The following is a 17,923-nucleotide window of genomic DNA, read 5'->3' as shown; positions in this document are numbered from 1 at the left end:
CGGGTGCTCTGCTCCCGGTGCGGTGGCCTTGGGATGCACCGGGACCTGGGTGGCAGCCTCAAGGGACTGCTCCAGCCGCTGTCCCCAGGGTCTGAGGGTGACAGTCCCTTATATACTTGAACCCCAGCTCAAGTCCGGCTCTTGTTGCCCCGCTTTGCTCGGGCAACGTGAAAAGTGCTGGAGGGAAGGTGATGGCTGCTTTTCCTCTGGTGCACCCCGTCTGCATGGTCCTGGGGAGCACCTCCTGGGCGGCACGGGCTGCGTCCTGCACCCCAATCTGCGTGGCTGGATCCTGTGGTGGGCTCCTGCCTTGGAGGTTGGGCCAACACGCAGTGTGCAGGTGGTGGCCCGGGGCAACAGCGCCGTGGGGTCCTTGTGCACCCCCCGTGCACCCTGCAGTGCACACCCTGCACCTATGTATCCCCCTGCACCCCCATATGCACAGCCCTGCATCCCCCACCCACACCCGTGCACCCCCTATGCACATCCCTGTAACCCCTGTGCACACCCTGCACCCCTCTGTGCAGTCCCCTGTGCACACCCTGCACCCGCCCCGTGCATATTCTGCATCCCCCGTGCACATCCTGCACCCCTGCGCACACCCTGCACCCCTGCGCACACCCCTGCAACCCCCCATGCACACCCTGCACCCGCCCCGTGCATATTCTGCATCCCCCGTGCACATCCTGCACCCCTGCGCACACCCTGCACCCCTGCGCACACCCCTGCAACCCCCCATGCACACCCTGCACCCCCCCCCCCCCCGCACCCCTCCCCCCCCCCCCGCACAGTCTACACCCCCCTGCACCCTCCCGGTGTACATCCTGAACACTGCAAGGGCACCCCCCTGCACTTCCCCATGCGCACCCCCACCACCCTGTGCACACCCTGCACACACCCCTACACCCCCCGTGAATCCCCTTCACGCCCCCACGCACACCCTGCACCCTCCTGTGCAACCCCCTCCCCCCCCCCCGCGGCATCCCCCTGCACAAACCCCTGCACCCCTGTGCGCATCCCCACAACCCCATGTGCACACCCTGCACCCTTTGCACACTCCTGCGCCCCTCTGCACACCCCCTGCACCCCCCTTTGCACACCCCTTCACCCTCCCTGTGCACAGCCTACACCCCGTGCAGAGCCCTGCACCCTCTGTGCACCCCCCGCGCCTTTCTGTGCACACCCGCGCACACCCCTGCACCCCCTTCTGCACAGCCTGCGTCCGCCGCGCAGACCCCAGCTCCCCGCTGTGCACCCCCTGCACCCCCCGGTGCACCCCCCGTCCACACCCCTGCACCCCCTTGTGAACGCCTTGCACCCCCTGTGCACACCCCTGCACCCCCCGTGCACACCCTGCACCCCTTGTGCACCCCTTGCACACCCTGCACCTCCCGTGCACACCCCTGTGCACCCCCCTTGTGCACACCCCTGCACCCCCCTTGTGCACACCCTGCACCCCCCGTGCACACCCCTGTGCACACCCCTGCACGCCCTTGTGCACACCCTGTACCCCTTGTGCACCCCTTGCACCCCCCGTGCACACCTCTGCACCCCTTGTGCACCCCTTGCACCCCCCCGTGCACAGCCCCGCACCTCCTTGTGCACCCCTTGTGCACACCCCTGCACCCCCCTGTGCACACCCTGCACCCCCCGTGCACACTCCTGTGCACCCCTGCAGCCCCCCGTGCACACCCTGCACCTCCCGTGCACATCCCTGCACCCCCCTTGTGCACCCCTTGCACCCCCTGTGCACACCCCTGCACCCCCCTGTGCACACCCTGCACCCCCCGTGCACACTCCTGTGCACCCCTGCAGCCCCCCGTGCACACCCTGCACCTCCCGTGCACACCCGTGCACACCCCTGCACCCCCCCTTGTGCACCCCTTGCACCCACCCCTGCACCCCCGTGCACCCCTGCACCCCCCTTGTGCACACCCCTGCACCCCCCTGCAACCCCCCCGTGCACACCCTGCACCCCCCGTGCACACCCCTGTGCACCCCTTGCACCCCCCGTGCACACCCTGCACCTCCCGTGCACACCCCTGCACCCCCCCTTGTGCACCCCTTGCACCCCCTGTGCACACCCCTGCACCCCCCTGTGCACCCCTGCAACCCCCCCGTGCACACCCTGCACCCCCCGTGCACCCTCCCGTGCACCCCCCCGTGCACCCCCTCCACCTCCCGTGCACACCCCTGTGCACACCCCTGCACCCTCCTGTGCACCCCCTGCACCTCCCGTGCACCCCTTGCACCCCCCGTGCACCCCCCGTGCACATCCCTGCACCCCCCTTGTGCACCCCTTGCACCCCCCGTGCACCCCCTGCACCCCCCGTGCACATCCCTGCACCCCCCTTGTGCACCCCGTGCACCCCCCGTGCACATCCCTGCACCCCCCTTGTGCACCCCTTGCACCCCCCGTGCACCCCCTGCACCCCCCGTGCACATCCCTGCACCCCCCTTGTGCACCCCTTGCACCCCCCGTGCACCCCCTGCACCCCCCGTGCACATCCCTGCACCCCCCTTGTGCACCCCTTGCACCCCCCGTGCACCCCCCTTGTGCACCCCCTGCCCCCCCCGTGCCCCCCCCGCCCTGCCCAGCGCGCCCCCCAGCGGCCGCAGCGGGAGCCGGCGCTCCGGGAGGGCGCGGGGGGGGGGGGGGGGGAGGGGGGCATGTCCACCCCGTCTCTCTCTCCTCGCCCGCCACTCTATGGTGGCCGCTCTAGGCGGCTGGGAGGTCTCCGCCGCCGGCGGGGCGGGCCGTTGGCGGGGCGCGCGTCCCCTCAGCGGGGCGCTCCCGAGCCGCGCTCCGCCGCCTCCTTTTTTTTTTTTTTTTTGCCTCCTTTTCCTTTTTTTTTTTTTTTTTTCCTTCCCCCCCGAAGTCGCTCCCCGCTCAGCCCCGTCCCCGCCTTCCCTCCGCCTCCTCCTTTCCCTCCCCGCTCCCCAGGGCCGGGACTCGGGACGCTGCTCGGCGCCCGCCCGCCGCTGCCCGTGAGGAAGAGGCGGCCTCCCTCCCCCGCCCCCCTCCACCACCCCCGCTCCTCCCGCCGACCGGGACTCGCCCCGAACCGGGAGGGAGACGGTCGCTGCCCGCTGCTCCTCCTCCCTCCTCCTCCTCCTCCTCCTCCTCCTCCTCCTGCAGCGGGGGCCGCATCCTGCTGCCGGGGGGAGGGAATTGATGTGGAGACCCAGCGCAGCACCATGCAGCCCCCGCCGAGGAAGGTGAGGGCCCCCCCCCCGCCCCGCGGGAGGGGGGCTGGGGCTGCGTGTGGAGGAGGTGGGGGGGAGCAACGCCGGTGGTGGGGTCGGGGGGGGGGGGGGAGCGGCGGCCGAGTGGGGCTGGAGGCTGTTTGGGAGGGGGGGGGGGGCTGACTGGGATGGGGTAGTTTTGGGGCGGGGGTGGGGGGGTAGGTTATGGGGTGGGGTGTGAGGAGGGATGAGGGGGTCTGGGGCACGGGGGGGTAGTGGGGGAGGCGGCAGGTTGGGCTCTGGGTGGGCTGTGCAGCGGTGGAGTCAGGTTAGGAGAGGGAGAGCAAGTGTTAGGAGGAAAGGGGGGTGGAGGGGTGAATTGGGGGCGGTGGGGTCTTGGCGAGGGTGGCCCAGCAAGGTGGGTGTAAGGGGGGAATGTCTTGGCGGGGGGGGGGGGGGGGGTGTTGGAAACTGGACATGGGGGGCCAGGGGTGGTGGTGGGGTGGGATGAGTCAGGTGTGGGAGATGAGCTCTGGAGGCAGGACAGGGCATGGGGAAGGGCTGGTGAGGAAAGAGGTGCGGGGGGGGGACAGTGTTTGGTCAGTGGGTATTGGGGTGACCGTGGCTGGGCCACCCCTATACCCAATGGAGGTTCTCCAAATGAAGGAGAGCAATGGCTGGGCAGGGCTGGAAGGGGGTCAATGACTGCAGAGGGCTTGGCTGCATGGAGGTGTTGAGACAGTCTGCACTGGTCGTGGGGTGCTGCTGGCTGTATTTTGGGGGCTCAGCTGCATTCGGGGACTATGGTGGGTTGATACCAACAGCGATGGGTTGGTTGTCTTGGAGCAGAAGGTCACGTCTGGAGTTGATGCAAGGATGCAGGCTATCCCGGCATGTATCAGGAGCGTGGGTGAACGGGGGCAGCCAAAAATGTGCAACATATGTGTGATGGGAACAATCTGCAAATGCAGCAGGGAGGCTTTTTTGTGTCCGTGCCGTCCAGGGGAATATGGGGTGCTTTGCATTAGGGGGGGCTGGTGTGGGAAAAGACGTAAGAAGGGATGTAGATTTGGAAAAAAAGGCTGTTCCTAGCCTGGCTTGTCTGCCTAGACAGGTTGTTATCTGGGAGACTTGAGCTGTAGTGGGGTGTTGAGCTACGTTTAAGTACTGATACATGGAGATTTATTGGTTAGTTGTTTTGAGGGTTGTATGCAATGGTCGGTGTGTGGGGAGAAAGGGGGAGCTAGAGACGGTGAAGCGGGTCTCAGGAGGGAGAGGCTGCTCCTTTGCAGGCACTGTGGAAGGGAGTTTTGTGGTTTTGAGATTTGTGGGTGTTATATATTCTTTACGATGCTGCCCGATTAGGGTGGTTTGGGCTGTAATCATTTACAGTCTGATTGTCGTAGCACGCCGTAGATGTTTGAGATTTCCTATGTGATGTTGAGATTTCTGGGTGAGGAGAGGAGATTGCAGGGGTTTGCTGTGTGAACCGTATAATAGTGACTAGGAGAGATGGGGAGGGGAGGAAGACTTGAGAGGGAGCGTAAACAGAAATCCCTTGTCATCCCCCGAGCTCCCCAGTAGCCCTGGCAGGCAGCTGCAGTGAAGATACCTCCTTGGCTCATTCCTGCCTCTCGACCTCTCGTTTTGCGGCTGGACTCTGCTTTTGTTAAACAGTTCTTATTTCTATTTTAGTTTGCGTTTGGCGGCTTATTTATATTACATGTGTGTCATTCTTTGCCTATATTATTTCATTTGAGATTATTTCCATTACGCGGGTCATCTTCTGTGGGTTTATTTATTTTGAGTAGGGTTTTTTTCATATACAGATAAAAACGAAAATGCTAAAAGTTCACGTTAAAAATAGACACTTTTTCTGCTTGAAGTCAGGGGCATACATGTGGGGTTTTTTTTTTGGTATCGTGAAAAACTTATCTTTATATAATGTTGTGATTAAAGGGTGCTTGTTGCTGGGGGATTGTTTTCGGAGTTAAAATTGAGGAGGCTTTTGCTAGCTGGTGAGATCTAGATTTTTTTTTGCCTGGCTAGTGAAGAAGAGGGAGATCTGTGTCTTATTCCTCTCTGAATTTTTCATCTCTCTTCCCCCATTACAGTAACTGTTCGGCATTTCTGTCCTCATGAATGCATAATGTCTTCAGATATGCTGGTGATCATTTTTTTTAGGCCGATACATGGATTCCCTGTCATCACTAGAGGGCTTAAATGCCAAGACCTCTTGTTTTATAAAAACAAGAACAAAACAAGCCCAAGGTTCCCTTCCAAAATCAAATCATTCCTGATACCTGTGCCTATGGTGCTACCTGCCAGTTATCAAATAGGTTCCCAAAGTATTGAAATTTTAGCTTTATGATCACAATGTTCAAAGGAAAATTACACCAATACTAAAAAACATTAAGGCCAACCTTCTGAAGCCTTTTATAGAGGGCTCTTTTGATCTGGTGGACAGTCAAAAAACAACTTGATGTTTAAGCTATCTTTAGATGATAGCAGTTGTAGGACAGTTTAATAAATTTCAAAATTACAGTTTAATAAATTTCAAAATTGTGTGACTTGCACTGAAGTGCTAAATGTATACACTAACATTCCCCCACCCCACCCCCCCTGCCCTGTGGCCTGCTTTTTTTCTTTTTTGGTAGGCAAAACTCTTTTGTTGCACGCAAGCTACCCTCCCAGGTTTTGGAATAAAATTGCACTTTCATTAATGGTTGGGCATAAGCATGAGGTTCTTGCCATGTGCAGTGTAAGCCTACTGCGGTGACAGCACTCATTGAAATCAGCCTTTATGAATGTTGTGTAGGGTTAATCTGCACTCTTGACTCTGTGTTCGAATTTTCCACTGAAGTGTGCAATTTCAAAGTAGATGAAGGACATGAATTGTGTTTTCTGTTGTTGAAATTTGACTTAAACTCTACAGAAAATATATGTGGTCTGTGGTTTTTTTGTAGGTGAAAGTTACACAAGAGCTAAAAAACATTCAGGTTGAGCAGATGACAAAACTTCAGGCCAAGCATCAGGCAGAATGTGAGCTACTTGAAGATATCAGGTAAGGTTACAGAAAATGCTACCAAAATTCCTTTAAGATCCAGTTTTTGGAAGAACATTTGAGCTACAAAACTTCAGGAACTGACGATGGAATTTCCTCTTTGGATTTCCTGCTTTTAGGCTGTTAAAGTTTTGACACAGCTGGAAATTATAACTGGAGCTAACACAATGCAAACCATTTTTTCTTCTCTTCAATGGGGGAAATGTTAAAAAAAAAAGTCACAAACAACATACAAAAAGCATTGGTCTTTTCAGCAATATTTCTCTATATAATAGACTAAGACTTCGATTTACCAGTTGTCAGGGGCTGCTATTATTTAAATTATTAACATATTTTAAAACCACTGATGATTTACGTCTCGCTAGAGATAGCTTTGAACAGCACTTTTAAATACATTGTATTTTTTACCAGAAACTTATAAATGTAAGTATCTCCTTATAATTTAAAACTCTGCACAGGTTAAGATCAGTAGGGAAAATCGACATGACATCAATTGTGGGGGTTTTATTATCATTTTACCTAATGTGATCGCTTCTCTTGAAGTTAAAAGTTTGCTTTTAACAAAATACGGTGGGAGTGGATACCTGGCATTATAAGGAGGATTAATCATTCCATTTGGAGAGGATCAATTTCTAGGATGGTTCTTCTGTAAAATACTCAGCAGTAAGTCCACTGCTGTCCTGCTCTTTTTGGCAGTGTATAGTCCACCTGTTAATTGTTTAAATGAGATTTCTTGCTTTATATTTGTATATAAAATACAAATGTGTTAACTTTGACAGATGGCATACTGTTTGTCTCACTCTCACAGCGTCCTCTTTTCATAAATCAGAATGTCGAGGCTTGAGCTTTCTCTCCCCTGTTTTTCTTCTGTGGGTGTTGAAACACTTTTTTGTGGGGGAAAGATCACAGCGTTCATTTCCTTAGATTAAAATTAGTGGCTGTGCAGTGTTTAACTAGCAAATGCTGAGTAGTAAGTAATGGGCTGATCCAAGGAATTTTTTCTCACTAGATAGAAACTTATTTTTAGAATATCTAGGCCAGGTACTGCTGCTCTAGTCCAGGTTTTGTTAGCATTTCCTATTTTTCAGGAGCTTATAATCACTTCAGTCTGTATTCTGCTGTAAGATGTCATAAGTGTTATTAGCCTGTGGATACAAACCCAGGAAAACATGTGAAAATGCCGACTTAAAATATTTTTCTTTAATGTAATTTGATTTCTACAGTTAATTTAATTTGTAAATTTTAATGTTATGGATCAAGAAACTGGGTTAATATATTTAATTCAGTAATGGTCACTGAAAGTACATAGTCTCTGTTCAGCATTCTTGTTGCAAGCAATCTGCGTTTGCGGAATCACTGTGTGGATTTACAGATTAAACATTCTTTAAACATGGAATGATGTGATAGGATATGACAGCTCCATCGTGTCAATGATTTGTTCAAATATCAGATAACAGAGTAAGAGGGAACAAGAGAATTTTTGCTTAAAAACATTTGCTGAAAAAACCCCGATCTTGGTTTGTGATGCAGAGGCCCTTTAATCGCATCTAGCTGTGAAGGAGGACCTGGGCTTTGAAGACTTGGTTCTCTTGCTACTGCGTCGGTCAGCGCGTGACACTCATGTGAGAAGTTGGGTGTCAACCTCGTCATCCCATTAGTTGTGTATTTATGACTGTATTCAGGATATGCAGCCACCGTGATTCCGGAGTGTTCCAGAAAGCAATGCTCACTGGAACCACACACAGGATCTTTTTGTCTCTGGATTATTTTTATAGAAAGCACCCTGCTGTTATCCAAAAGTATTAAATTTTAACTGAATGCTGTTTGTTTATCAAGACCTGGGAGAGTTCGGGTCCTTCCGTAGCACTGTTGAAGCTTTCAGGCACTGCAAGAGTACAACTTTGTACTCTTGTATTATGCTGCTCTGAATTCTACAAACTTAACTGCTGCAGTGGCAACAAGACATTCTGAACGTGTGGCTTGCAAGCTAGTGATTAAGAATGCTTTTTAAAAAATGTTAAATTATTACAAATAATTACTGTATTTGTTAGCATATAAATGCAAGCATTCAAATCACGTATGCAATACTTACAAACCATAGTATTTGTATAGGATTTAAAACTCTAATTATATTTTTTCTATCACTTCAGTTTTGCATACAACTAAAAAGAAGTGATAAAAGGAAAAGATCAGAAAGTTCTCTTATGAGTTCTAGCAGAATACATCTATTGTCTGGTATATTAGCAGATGATTTTTGGCAGCCTACCAGGTCATAAGCATACTTGCCATTCCAATAGCTTTGATATCTTTATGCAAAACTGAGCACTGCTTTAAATGTTTGTAGTTTGAAGGCTTAAACTATGTCATTTGGAGAGGATGAAGACTGAACTACTGTTTATTCCAAACGGGATTCTTCTTGGTCAGGATTGAGGCATATAGGTGTAACTACCTTTTCTCCAGCCCCTCGCAGATACTTAATCTCCTTGAGGGCTGTACATAAACAAACCCACCATGTTTATTTAAATCTAAAATATGTCTTCTTTTTGAGTGATGATAGTGTTTTGTATGCAAGGATGTAGATTCAGGTCCTGCAGGCTGAGAAGAAAAGGCAGCATTTTTTGCTTGTGGAAAGCATACCCAGGACTTGACAAAGCTATGTCCTGGTAGTTGAGTGGAAAGCTTTCCTGGGAGTTGGATGACTTTTGACGCAATGTAAAATTCTAATATCTATTAAAAAAAAAAAAAATCAAATATCCATTGCAGTCTTACAAACTGTGTTGTGTTTCTCTTCTCTCTGGAAGCTTAGTAGCAGTAAAGCTGAAGTATCTTTTTATGACTTGACAAGACTATAATAAAAAAAATGTTTTGAAATGTGTTAGCAAATAGGTTTAAAAATACGTTTCTGTGTTTATAAGCTCTATTTGGCTCTTCCTGTTACATTTCTTCATACTCGGTGACTGGGGAATTTGTGGAACAAGTGATTCAGGATGCTTTTAGGATCATTGGCTCAGTTTTAGGCATGACATGTGTTTATCTTCTGTAGCTCACTAAAGCTACCATATCCTTTCACATGGTAGATCCGCGCTGGCATTACTATAAAAAGATTGTCTTTCTGCAACCGTGATGGAGAAAGTTTTTCCCCCTGAAATGTAAACGTAGGCTTTGTTGCTATGAACCAGAAATCCTTCAAAGTTTCTCTATGGCTAGAAGTACTTCTTCACTCTGTCGTTACCTGGTTGCTTTTAGGCAGCAAGTTCTTTTTGTTTTGGTTTGTTTTTTTTTCCCTGGGGGCCAACTGGATTATGAATGGCTGAATTTATCAGAGGTGTTGGCAATTTTCATGTATTTTAGTTTGGTTTTAAAGATTGCCTTGTTTGATTGGTGGTAGTAAAGAAGTCACGCGTAGTGGTCTGAAATTGTCCTTAGTTTGCTGGGACATAAGCATACTTTCCTTTTGTGTGTGTGCACGTGTCTGCAAAATTGTGAAGAACTCTGATCCACATCTTAATTCAACTTGGTATTTCTTGTATTTATATGCTATAGACTTTGTAAACTTGCTAGGTGATAATTGCTTTACCCTGAACGTTATCTCAAGGCCTGCTTTTCAAAAGAACTTTATATGCCTTTACAGTTTTTGCTAATGTATTCTAAAATGTCTTTTTTAAAACTTCTCGGCTTTCATGTTTTGCCAGCGAGAATGAGGTTGTGGTTACATGGCTGTTTTAATATGTTCTGAAGTCTGGACAGCCGCTGAAGGGCCGGCTCCACTTGCCAGCTATTTCTACTGTCTCCCTGTAGGAGCACAAGGTGGGTGAGCCACGTGGATTAGGGAATTTACCCACCTGAAATCAAACCTTCCCGACTTTTCTCCCACAAAGTGATAATTTTTGGATAAATCCTTCCCTGATCCAGCTTGCTGCATGGCTGCGCAAGTGCCGCTGCTAGCATGAGAGGTAGGAGGAACGAGTACCTGAGAAAGGAGAGGAAAAGCAAGACTCTGCAGCAGCGGCTCAGGTTCACGTGGGATTAAAGTCATTGTGTAACCGCAGCCTAATGCTCCCGTAGAAGGCACAGCTGCTGCTTTGTGAATTACAGAGCTGGAAAGGCCGCCTTATTTAAGTCTTAGCTAATTTTCTGCTGTCTGAATGTGTTGATCCTATGTTGCTTCATCATTTTAAGTCGGTTTACTGTACAGTGTGTGGAAAATAGATGTAAAGATTGCATGATTTCTGGCTGAAATGGAATAGCAATACAGTCCTTTCATTTGTTGGGTCCCGAATTTAGTTTTTCATCGCTTTCAACTAAATTCATAGTGTAAAAGGAATTGCCAAAATCATAGGCTCATAATTTTCGTGTGCTCCTAATACGGATGCAAATACATGTACAGATACCTCCTTCTGTTTCTTTCCCTCTTCTGTCCTTGTGGTTTCTCCCTCCTTCCTTTTTCTTATTTAAAATACCTTCTCACTGTTCAGTCTAGCATGTATCGCAGTGTAATGTATCCTATAAATTCATTCAACTTTTTTTTTTTAAAGCTACATTCTCCTCTCATTCTATTTCTGTCTCATTTGCCTTTCTCCTTCTGCTGCCTTGCCTTTGTGTGGTATTTTCTATCTTCCATCCTCTCATCCAACGCTCTGCCCTCTGAAGATTGTTCCCTCCTTCCAGTTTGTCAACTCGTATCTGGGAGGAAAACCAAAAAAATTTCATCTCTTCTGTAGTCCGTCCTTTATCTAGTTCTGAGCTTGTGAATTTTAATTAGTTCTTGGGCATCACCTCTATTTCCGAGATGCTTTTGCATTTAACATTCAGCTGTACCGCTTACCCCTGCTAGGTTTGTTAAGCCTCTGTGTTTGCTTGCGAAGTGGGGAGATCTTCTTGTGGGTCTTCCTTAACAATTTGAGCCCTTTCTGGTTGCAGATGCTGCTGCCCTGTCAGCTCCGCTGAGACGTAGCAGGTTAGATGTGGAGTATATGGGTGAGGAAAGAAGGAACTTACTGGGGATTTGTGTTTACGTGCCCAGTATGAGGACAGAGTACTTCTTCGACGTCTCTAACTTGGTGTCTCATGCCTGTCATAACAAGCCTGAGTGAACAGTACTGATACTTAAAAAACAAAAAGAAAGTAAAAGTATGAATGAATATGTATCTGTAGATAGCTAGTTGCTGCTAGTTTTAACATGTCATTTTATGTTTTGAATTATGCTCCACTTAATAAAGTTGCATGTAACCTTTTGCTATGAATATACTTTGTACTCTCTGGTGGAATTTGACTACACTTCTGTAATCTCACTGATTATGTTGGTAGGTTCGTGATAAGGTTTACGGCAACTTTGGCTGCGAGTCAAGCTACTGAAGTAGAAACTAGCTGCAGTTCCAATTTTAAATACAGCAAATCTAATATAGCAGCTACAACGCAGATCACTTAACAGATAGTGTGTTAGGGAAAAGTCTCGCCACAGTATGGGTAGCGCTGCAGAAGGATAAGTAACTGGAAAAGAAAACGGTAAAAGAATATGTATTTATATATGTATATAGCCATATATATTAGGATGCCATAAGAGATTCTGAAAAATTATGAGAAAGCTTTACTTTTCCTGTCCTGAGGCAAAGTGGTAGTGAGGAGTTTACCTTTCTTCCTGTTCTTTCCAGTCTCCAGCTGTAGGGAATGAAATTTGTTCGGGTATTCTTGAACCCTGTATTGGGCTCCAGAGCGTGTTTGCCTCTGGCTAGTGGGTATCTGATAAGGCTTTTTTTTTTAAATTCCTCGTCAGAACTTCCTCTCTGAAGTTGCTGGGAGGTTTTCATAAGGAGATCATCTTTTTTTCCTTTATACCGCTCAGAAATTTGTCCTTCATTGCCACCTTTCCTTTTTCCTCCAAGGTCATTCACTCTATTCAGCAGACGTGATGCTCGCCTCTGGTGTTCGGGGCTTTATTTAAGTAGGAGCAGAGTGATTTTCTGTGCTTACAGGTTCTGAATTCTGTAACCTGGCAAAGTGGAAGACAGCAGAAGAATGAGAAAAACTCTTGAAAACTGTATGCACAATATTGTTTTAGTCTGGGTTTGGCTCACACTTGAAAAGGCTTTCCTTGTGCAACTAGTAGATCTAGAGGCTTAATTTTTTTCTTTAAAGCTTGCAATTTTCTTAGGAGTTGATGATATTTTCTTTCCTCTTGGGTTGATCTTTCTCACCACTAGTGAGTATTGCGAGTTCATTTTTTATTTTTTTTTTCCAAGCTCTGTTAATTAGTTGAGGAGACACAGCATAATTCTTCGCTATAACACTGAATACGCAGAAATTTTAGAAATTTTGAGAAAAGTTGGTGGTGTTACTTCTGAATAGTCCTCCGTATAAAGATGCCGCAGAATCTGTGGTCTGGGCACGTTACCTATAATTAGGCAGTCCTTTAATGAGATGCTCGCATTCTTGACGGAATTAAAATCTGGTGATGTTTTGACTGGAACTGTTTGAGGGAAGCTTGGAATGTACTTAAAAAAAATGTTGCCTACTGGGTGTGGAAGTCCAAGTTTTGAGCAGTGGGGGGGGAAGTTTCAGTATAAACATAGCCACAGTGTAATGATTCAGGCCTATCTTGGCACAGTGAAATTGAGAAATGGACCACACTCCTTCATTTTTTATTTATTTTTTTTATCCCTGACATATAAGAAGTAATGGATCTCCTGTTTCAGTATTTCTAAGTAGCTTTACAGTTTTTGGTTAACTGATGAAGGTTTGTTTTTGATGATTCTTCGGTTGGTTTTTTTTTGTAGCAGAAGTAAGAGTGTAAAAAAAAAAAAAAACCACCAAACAAACCAGAACAATCCATTTCTCACATCAGAAAGAAAATTATTTTTTTTTCCTCCACTTCAGCTTTAAGGTTTGCATTTGAATGAGCTTTTGTTTATTAAAGCAATTCCAAGACATGCTCTGGAAGTCTGATTTTTAAGGGCTTGCGTTTCCTTAGAAGCTTTCAGGAGAATTCAGGCTTGTTACATTAGCTGGTGAGCACTGTGCCTTTAGCATGCATTTGTCTTGGAAGACAGTAAAAAGATGATTCTGGTACTAAGTACAACACATGCTTTTTTTGCCAAAGGTTGCATTTTCAGTTTTGACTCAGTGCCCCCTTTTTACGAATGAATCCTTTAGCTTGCAGAAAGTTGTGTGGGGTTTTCTTTTCTGAATGTTATCCGAGTACGGCCTTTCCTGGAGCTATCATTTTTCACCACAATGTTACCTGGCAGAGCTCTAGAAAACCAGCAGTTGCGATGCGGTCCTGTAAAGTTGCCTTTGTTACAGATTTTTATGGTGACGGTTGCAAGGCATCGCTGAAAATCGACCAAGTTAGGTATGTATATTAGAATATATGGTACAGGATAATTTTAAAGGAACAGAATGCTCTTCCTTTGATCCACTTGATCAAACCCAAGCCGATTCTGTGAGGAAGGCTTTCCCTTTGAGGCTCTAAGTATTTTTAATCCCAACTCTTTCTTCCAAAACCCTGTATGTAAGAGGAATTGAAGATGTTCAGGACATACCACAAATGTCATGATAAGCTGTATTGGAAAGAGGAAGAACATTCTTATCATTCCAGACACAATTAGTGTAGGCTGGCTTAATTTCCTATGGTGTTCTGTTGTATTAGTTTCATCATGTTTGGAGGGAAAAGGTTTATTTTGCAGGTTTTGCATCCTTTGCCAGGTAGTGCTTTTAGCATCTTGTGCAGACAGTGCTTTCAGCCTTTTAGCATACCCTACACAAAGACTTTTGTAAACAATACCTGCTGTGGCTTGGGACATTCAGGCTGTTGATAGAGGGCACTCCACCCTTTTCATCTAGCTTCGTGGCTGAAGATGTTATTTTTTTCTTCCCCTCCCCTTCGTGCCAGCCTTGTAACTTCCAGAGGAAAGACTTTAGACGTTCACAGGTAAACAGAGATGTGCATCCGCTAGTAAAGCTGATTTCGGTTTAGTCCGGTTCATGGTCCATTATATTATCTGTCTTGCGGGCACAGATTCTCGTCTCTTGCCTCTGCGAGAAGGGTGTGGTGAGTAGCAGAAGATGGCATTACACCACCAGAACTGGCTTCACTGAAGTGTTTTTGACCGTGTGTCAAGCTGGCCCAGAACAAGTTCAATTTTCGTCATGCTGAAAATACCCGCTAGCACGCTGTGAACACTGATTCTTGGCAATGCCGATGTTTGTGCCACAGAACTGGAGTTAATCAGAAAGTAAAGCCTTGTCCACGGTCCCTAATGCAAACAGTGTCACAGGTTGGTGTTTCTAAAAAATAATAATAATAAAAAAAAAGATACCGCTTTTCATAAAAGCTTTTATGACTCAGAGAATTTGATAGTTGTTGCTGTATCTGAAGTGGTTTTTATGTTTTTACTAAAAGTTATAATTGGAACCTGTGTGTATTTTGTGTCTCATAAAGGCTAGTTGAATGTTATATAAAGGGTGCTGAAGAACCTCTCAAGAAATGTACGGAATTTATGTTACAGACCTGTTTGGCCAGTCTCCTGATGGTGCATTGTGTGAATTTCCATTTAATATTTGAGTTTCTGGGTTCAGGTCAAATCTGGCTTTGGAATCAAAGGAGAATGGCTGGTCTCATCTCCTGTCAGGAGACCTTGAAAACCTTGTGCCTTTTCAATGCCAGCGAGTGAGAAGCTTGTCCTGACAAATGAGGGAAACAGTATTATCAGATCATACCTCATGTAAATACTCTTCATAGGGGAGGCAGAGGTAAAAAGAGAGATTGTTTTTGGTTTGGGTTCCCCCCCACCCCCAGATAGGGGCCTATGTAGTGTGAGTTATCTTGACTGCAGAGAACTTAGTATCGTGTTACTTTGCTTGCCATCCCCAGCTGGTCGCTGAGCTCAGCTTCTCCTGCCTCTGGTGGACTTTTAACCAAGCTGTTATCTTGTATTACAGTTGGTGAGTTTAGTTTTCTGATGAATGTGCTTCTGATATCTTTTTTTTGTCTTAGTACAGTCAGTGAGCTTGTTTAATCTTCGTAGTCGCATACTGCAGTATGAAAGCACAGAAAAAAGGTGTTCTGCATTCATATTTTTAAAAATGGGCTGTAAAAAAAGGGCAAAACCTAATCAAACCAAAGTTATTCCAGTCAAGTATTTGCAGTAAATGAAACTGGTTTATAATAGCTCAAAGTAGCATTTTTCTGGTTTTTTTATAGTAGGTTTTAAAATTTTAATAACATTTTTCCAAAATGCATAGTAGGAATATGTTAAGTTAGAGGCTTTTTAATGAATTAATGTTTGTAAGTGTTCGGTTGTGTTTATTTCTGAAATAAACGCAATGTTTCCAATTAATACTTCAGGAAAGAGAGTAAAAGTAACTAAAAAAAAAAAAAATCTATTGAAATCTAGTTTTTCTTCCTGTGTGCTATTGTAAGCATGTAGATTCTATTCTTAGATTTTCTTAACGTTTGGAGATGTTCCTTGTAACAGTCTTTTGAGTTATTTTAAGTATTCCTTTCTTTGTGCCTGTGAGAATGCGGTTAGGTCCCATCTCCAGTGACTACAAGACGGTTGTTCACACACATCTTTATCCTCCTGTGCTTTCTCCAGCAAGCATCCTTTTAATGAGAAAGACAAAATGCGTTGGTGTCTAATTTTATGGGAAGAGCTCGGCCATGCAGAAGACTTTCGAAGATTTATAGTGGTAAAGCCACTAAGTATAGTTATTTCTAGCTTGTGTGCCAAATGTGAGCCAGTGTTAGTGAAGAAAATTTTGGCACTTGTGACCATGTTTAAATACACACAGTACCAAGCATAAATAAGTTATTTTTTTGGCTCTGCTATGTTCTGTATGCATTGGAGGGGAGAAAAAAAGGGAGGAGGCAAAAAACCAAACAAGCCGCAATTTTTCTTGAGGGTATGATACTCTAAGATGATCTCAGATCAAAAGTGCTTTTAAAGATGTTTGAATATAAGAATAAATGGATTTGTATGTTTTGTGAGACATTCCTGGCAATATTTGGAAAAGCTGGAAATTTGAGAAATTACTTAAAATTATTTTCTAAGGCTGTAAATGGTGGAAGTACTTTGGTTTTAATTCGGAGTTTGAGAATGACAGCAATGAGGGCCTGATTTTTTTTTAAAAAATGAAAGAAAATTGACCCAAACATTTTTCAGACTTTCAGCAGCATGGTAAAATAGTTGTATTCTCTTGACATAATTGTGAATGTCTGTCCTGAAACATTGCCATATGTTAGGCTGCTGAATTTCTGTTAATGTTTGATGTAAAAATCAATGTTTCTCCATCCTAAAACCAGGCAGAGACAGAGGAGAAAAGGCTAGAATGACTTGTGAATTCAAAAAACAATTTCAGAAAAGCAATAATAGGCAGCATTATGGTGTCTTGATTTCTAGCAGCCACTTTTCATTCTGTTGGTGTCTGCCCAGCCTGGTTTTAGCCTATCTTATCTCTAAATGTCCTTTGCTCATTTTCAGCTGCGTTGCCACTAGTGAAAAAGGGTGTAGATGACAGCGGCTTTACATGTTATTTTAATGTGCTTGTTGTTTATGGAGTTTTCTTTCATGTTAATTGATTTTGTGTGATTGTTTCTAATTATCTCTATGTGATCTGAGCTGACTAAATAAGAGGACAAGTAAATATAAATGCCTAGTAACACGTAATTAAAAATAGGTCCCACTTTTGAATTTCCTCTTTATCATTCTTCCCCCGTTCTTCTCAACACTGTTAGCCCACATAAGTTGTGAGAGAGACACAGTGCACAGGTAGAGCGTTCACATTTTCTGTACAAGATCTGCTACAGTATTTATATGTTTGTACAGTTGGGGGAAACCAAGCCATTTCTGGGAATGCTAGTATTACTTTCAGGATTCAGTTCCATCCGAATTACAAGAAGAAACAAATGAAGAGAGGACCACCACAAGGTGTTTTTTAACATGAGTCGCAACAAAGCCCAGACCTTTGAATTTTAATAAATTTATTTCACCAGCTCCTGTGGTATTGGTGCAAGGTGATAAACTTAAATTAATTCACTACACCAGCAATACCAGAGCGTATCGGTGCTCTTTAGAAATAGATGTGCCTCCAAGGTATCTCCCCTGGGGTGTCTAACCAGTAAGAATTTCAAACTCTGCCACACCTCTGTTCTGTGCTGCAACTATTGCCTTGACAGAACCAGCTGTTTTCTGCTTAGGTGAGGAAATGAAACTGCATGCAGCAGTTGCTCTTGCTGCGTCCGTTTGATGTTATACCACTCTCTGCTTGCACATTGCACTGCTTTACAATTTGGTGCATGGGGAGTCACAGTTGTAGTTTGTCCTTCCTGACACTGGATTGGAGGAAATAGTTTGGTGACTGGAATGATCGCTACCCGTGCGCCCCCCCCCCCAAGTTCTGCAATGAAGGCTATTGAGGTCACTTGTATTTCTTTAATGTGTGTAAATCTGTACCTGGAAATATGTCCAGACAGAATACTGGGGAGCAAATCTGGCTGGCTTTGCTCTCTAAATTGATAAAATGCAAGCTAACTGCAGTCCACAAGTTCACAGAATCGTAGAACAACCCAGGTTGGAAGGGACCTCAAAAGACCATCTGGTCCAACCTTTTGTGGAGAAGAGAGCCTAGATGAGATTATCTAGCACCCTGTCTAATTGCATCTTGGATGGATCGATG

General features: G+C 46.0%; 1 protein-coding gene across 2 annotated transcripts in view; it reads left to right on the top strand.

The window, feature by feature from the left end:
- The first annotated feature begins 3,041 nt into the window (after positions 1 to 3,041).
- Positions 3,042 to 17,923, top strand: part of FCHSD2 (FCH and double SH3 domains 2) — a 176,784-nt gene continuing 161,902 nt past the window's right edge. For both annotated transcript variants that reach the window (XM_076328508.1, XM_076328507.1), the window contains exons 1-2: positions 3,042 to 3,219; positions 6,153 to 6,250. In XM_076328508.1, the coding sequence (XP_076184623.1) occupies positions 3,199 to 3,219; positions 6,153 to 6,250 (119 nt within the window). In that variant the 5' untranslated portion in view covers positions 3,042 to 3,198. The remainder of the gene's footprint in view (positions 3,220 to 6,152; positions 6,251 to 17,923) is intronic.

Source organism: Aptenodytes patagonicus, chromosome 1 (genome assembly GCF_965638725.1).
Source record: "Aptenodytes patagonicus chromosome 1, bAptPat1.pri.cur, whole genome shotgun sequence".
Lineage (NCBI taxonomy): Eukaryota > Metazoa > Chordata > Aves > Sphenisciformes > Spheniscidae > Aptenodytes > Aptenodytes patagonicus.
The sequence above is the reverse complement of the archived record's forward strand: the minus strand, read 5'-3'. Positions and strand labels throughout refer to the sequence as shown.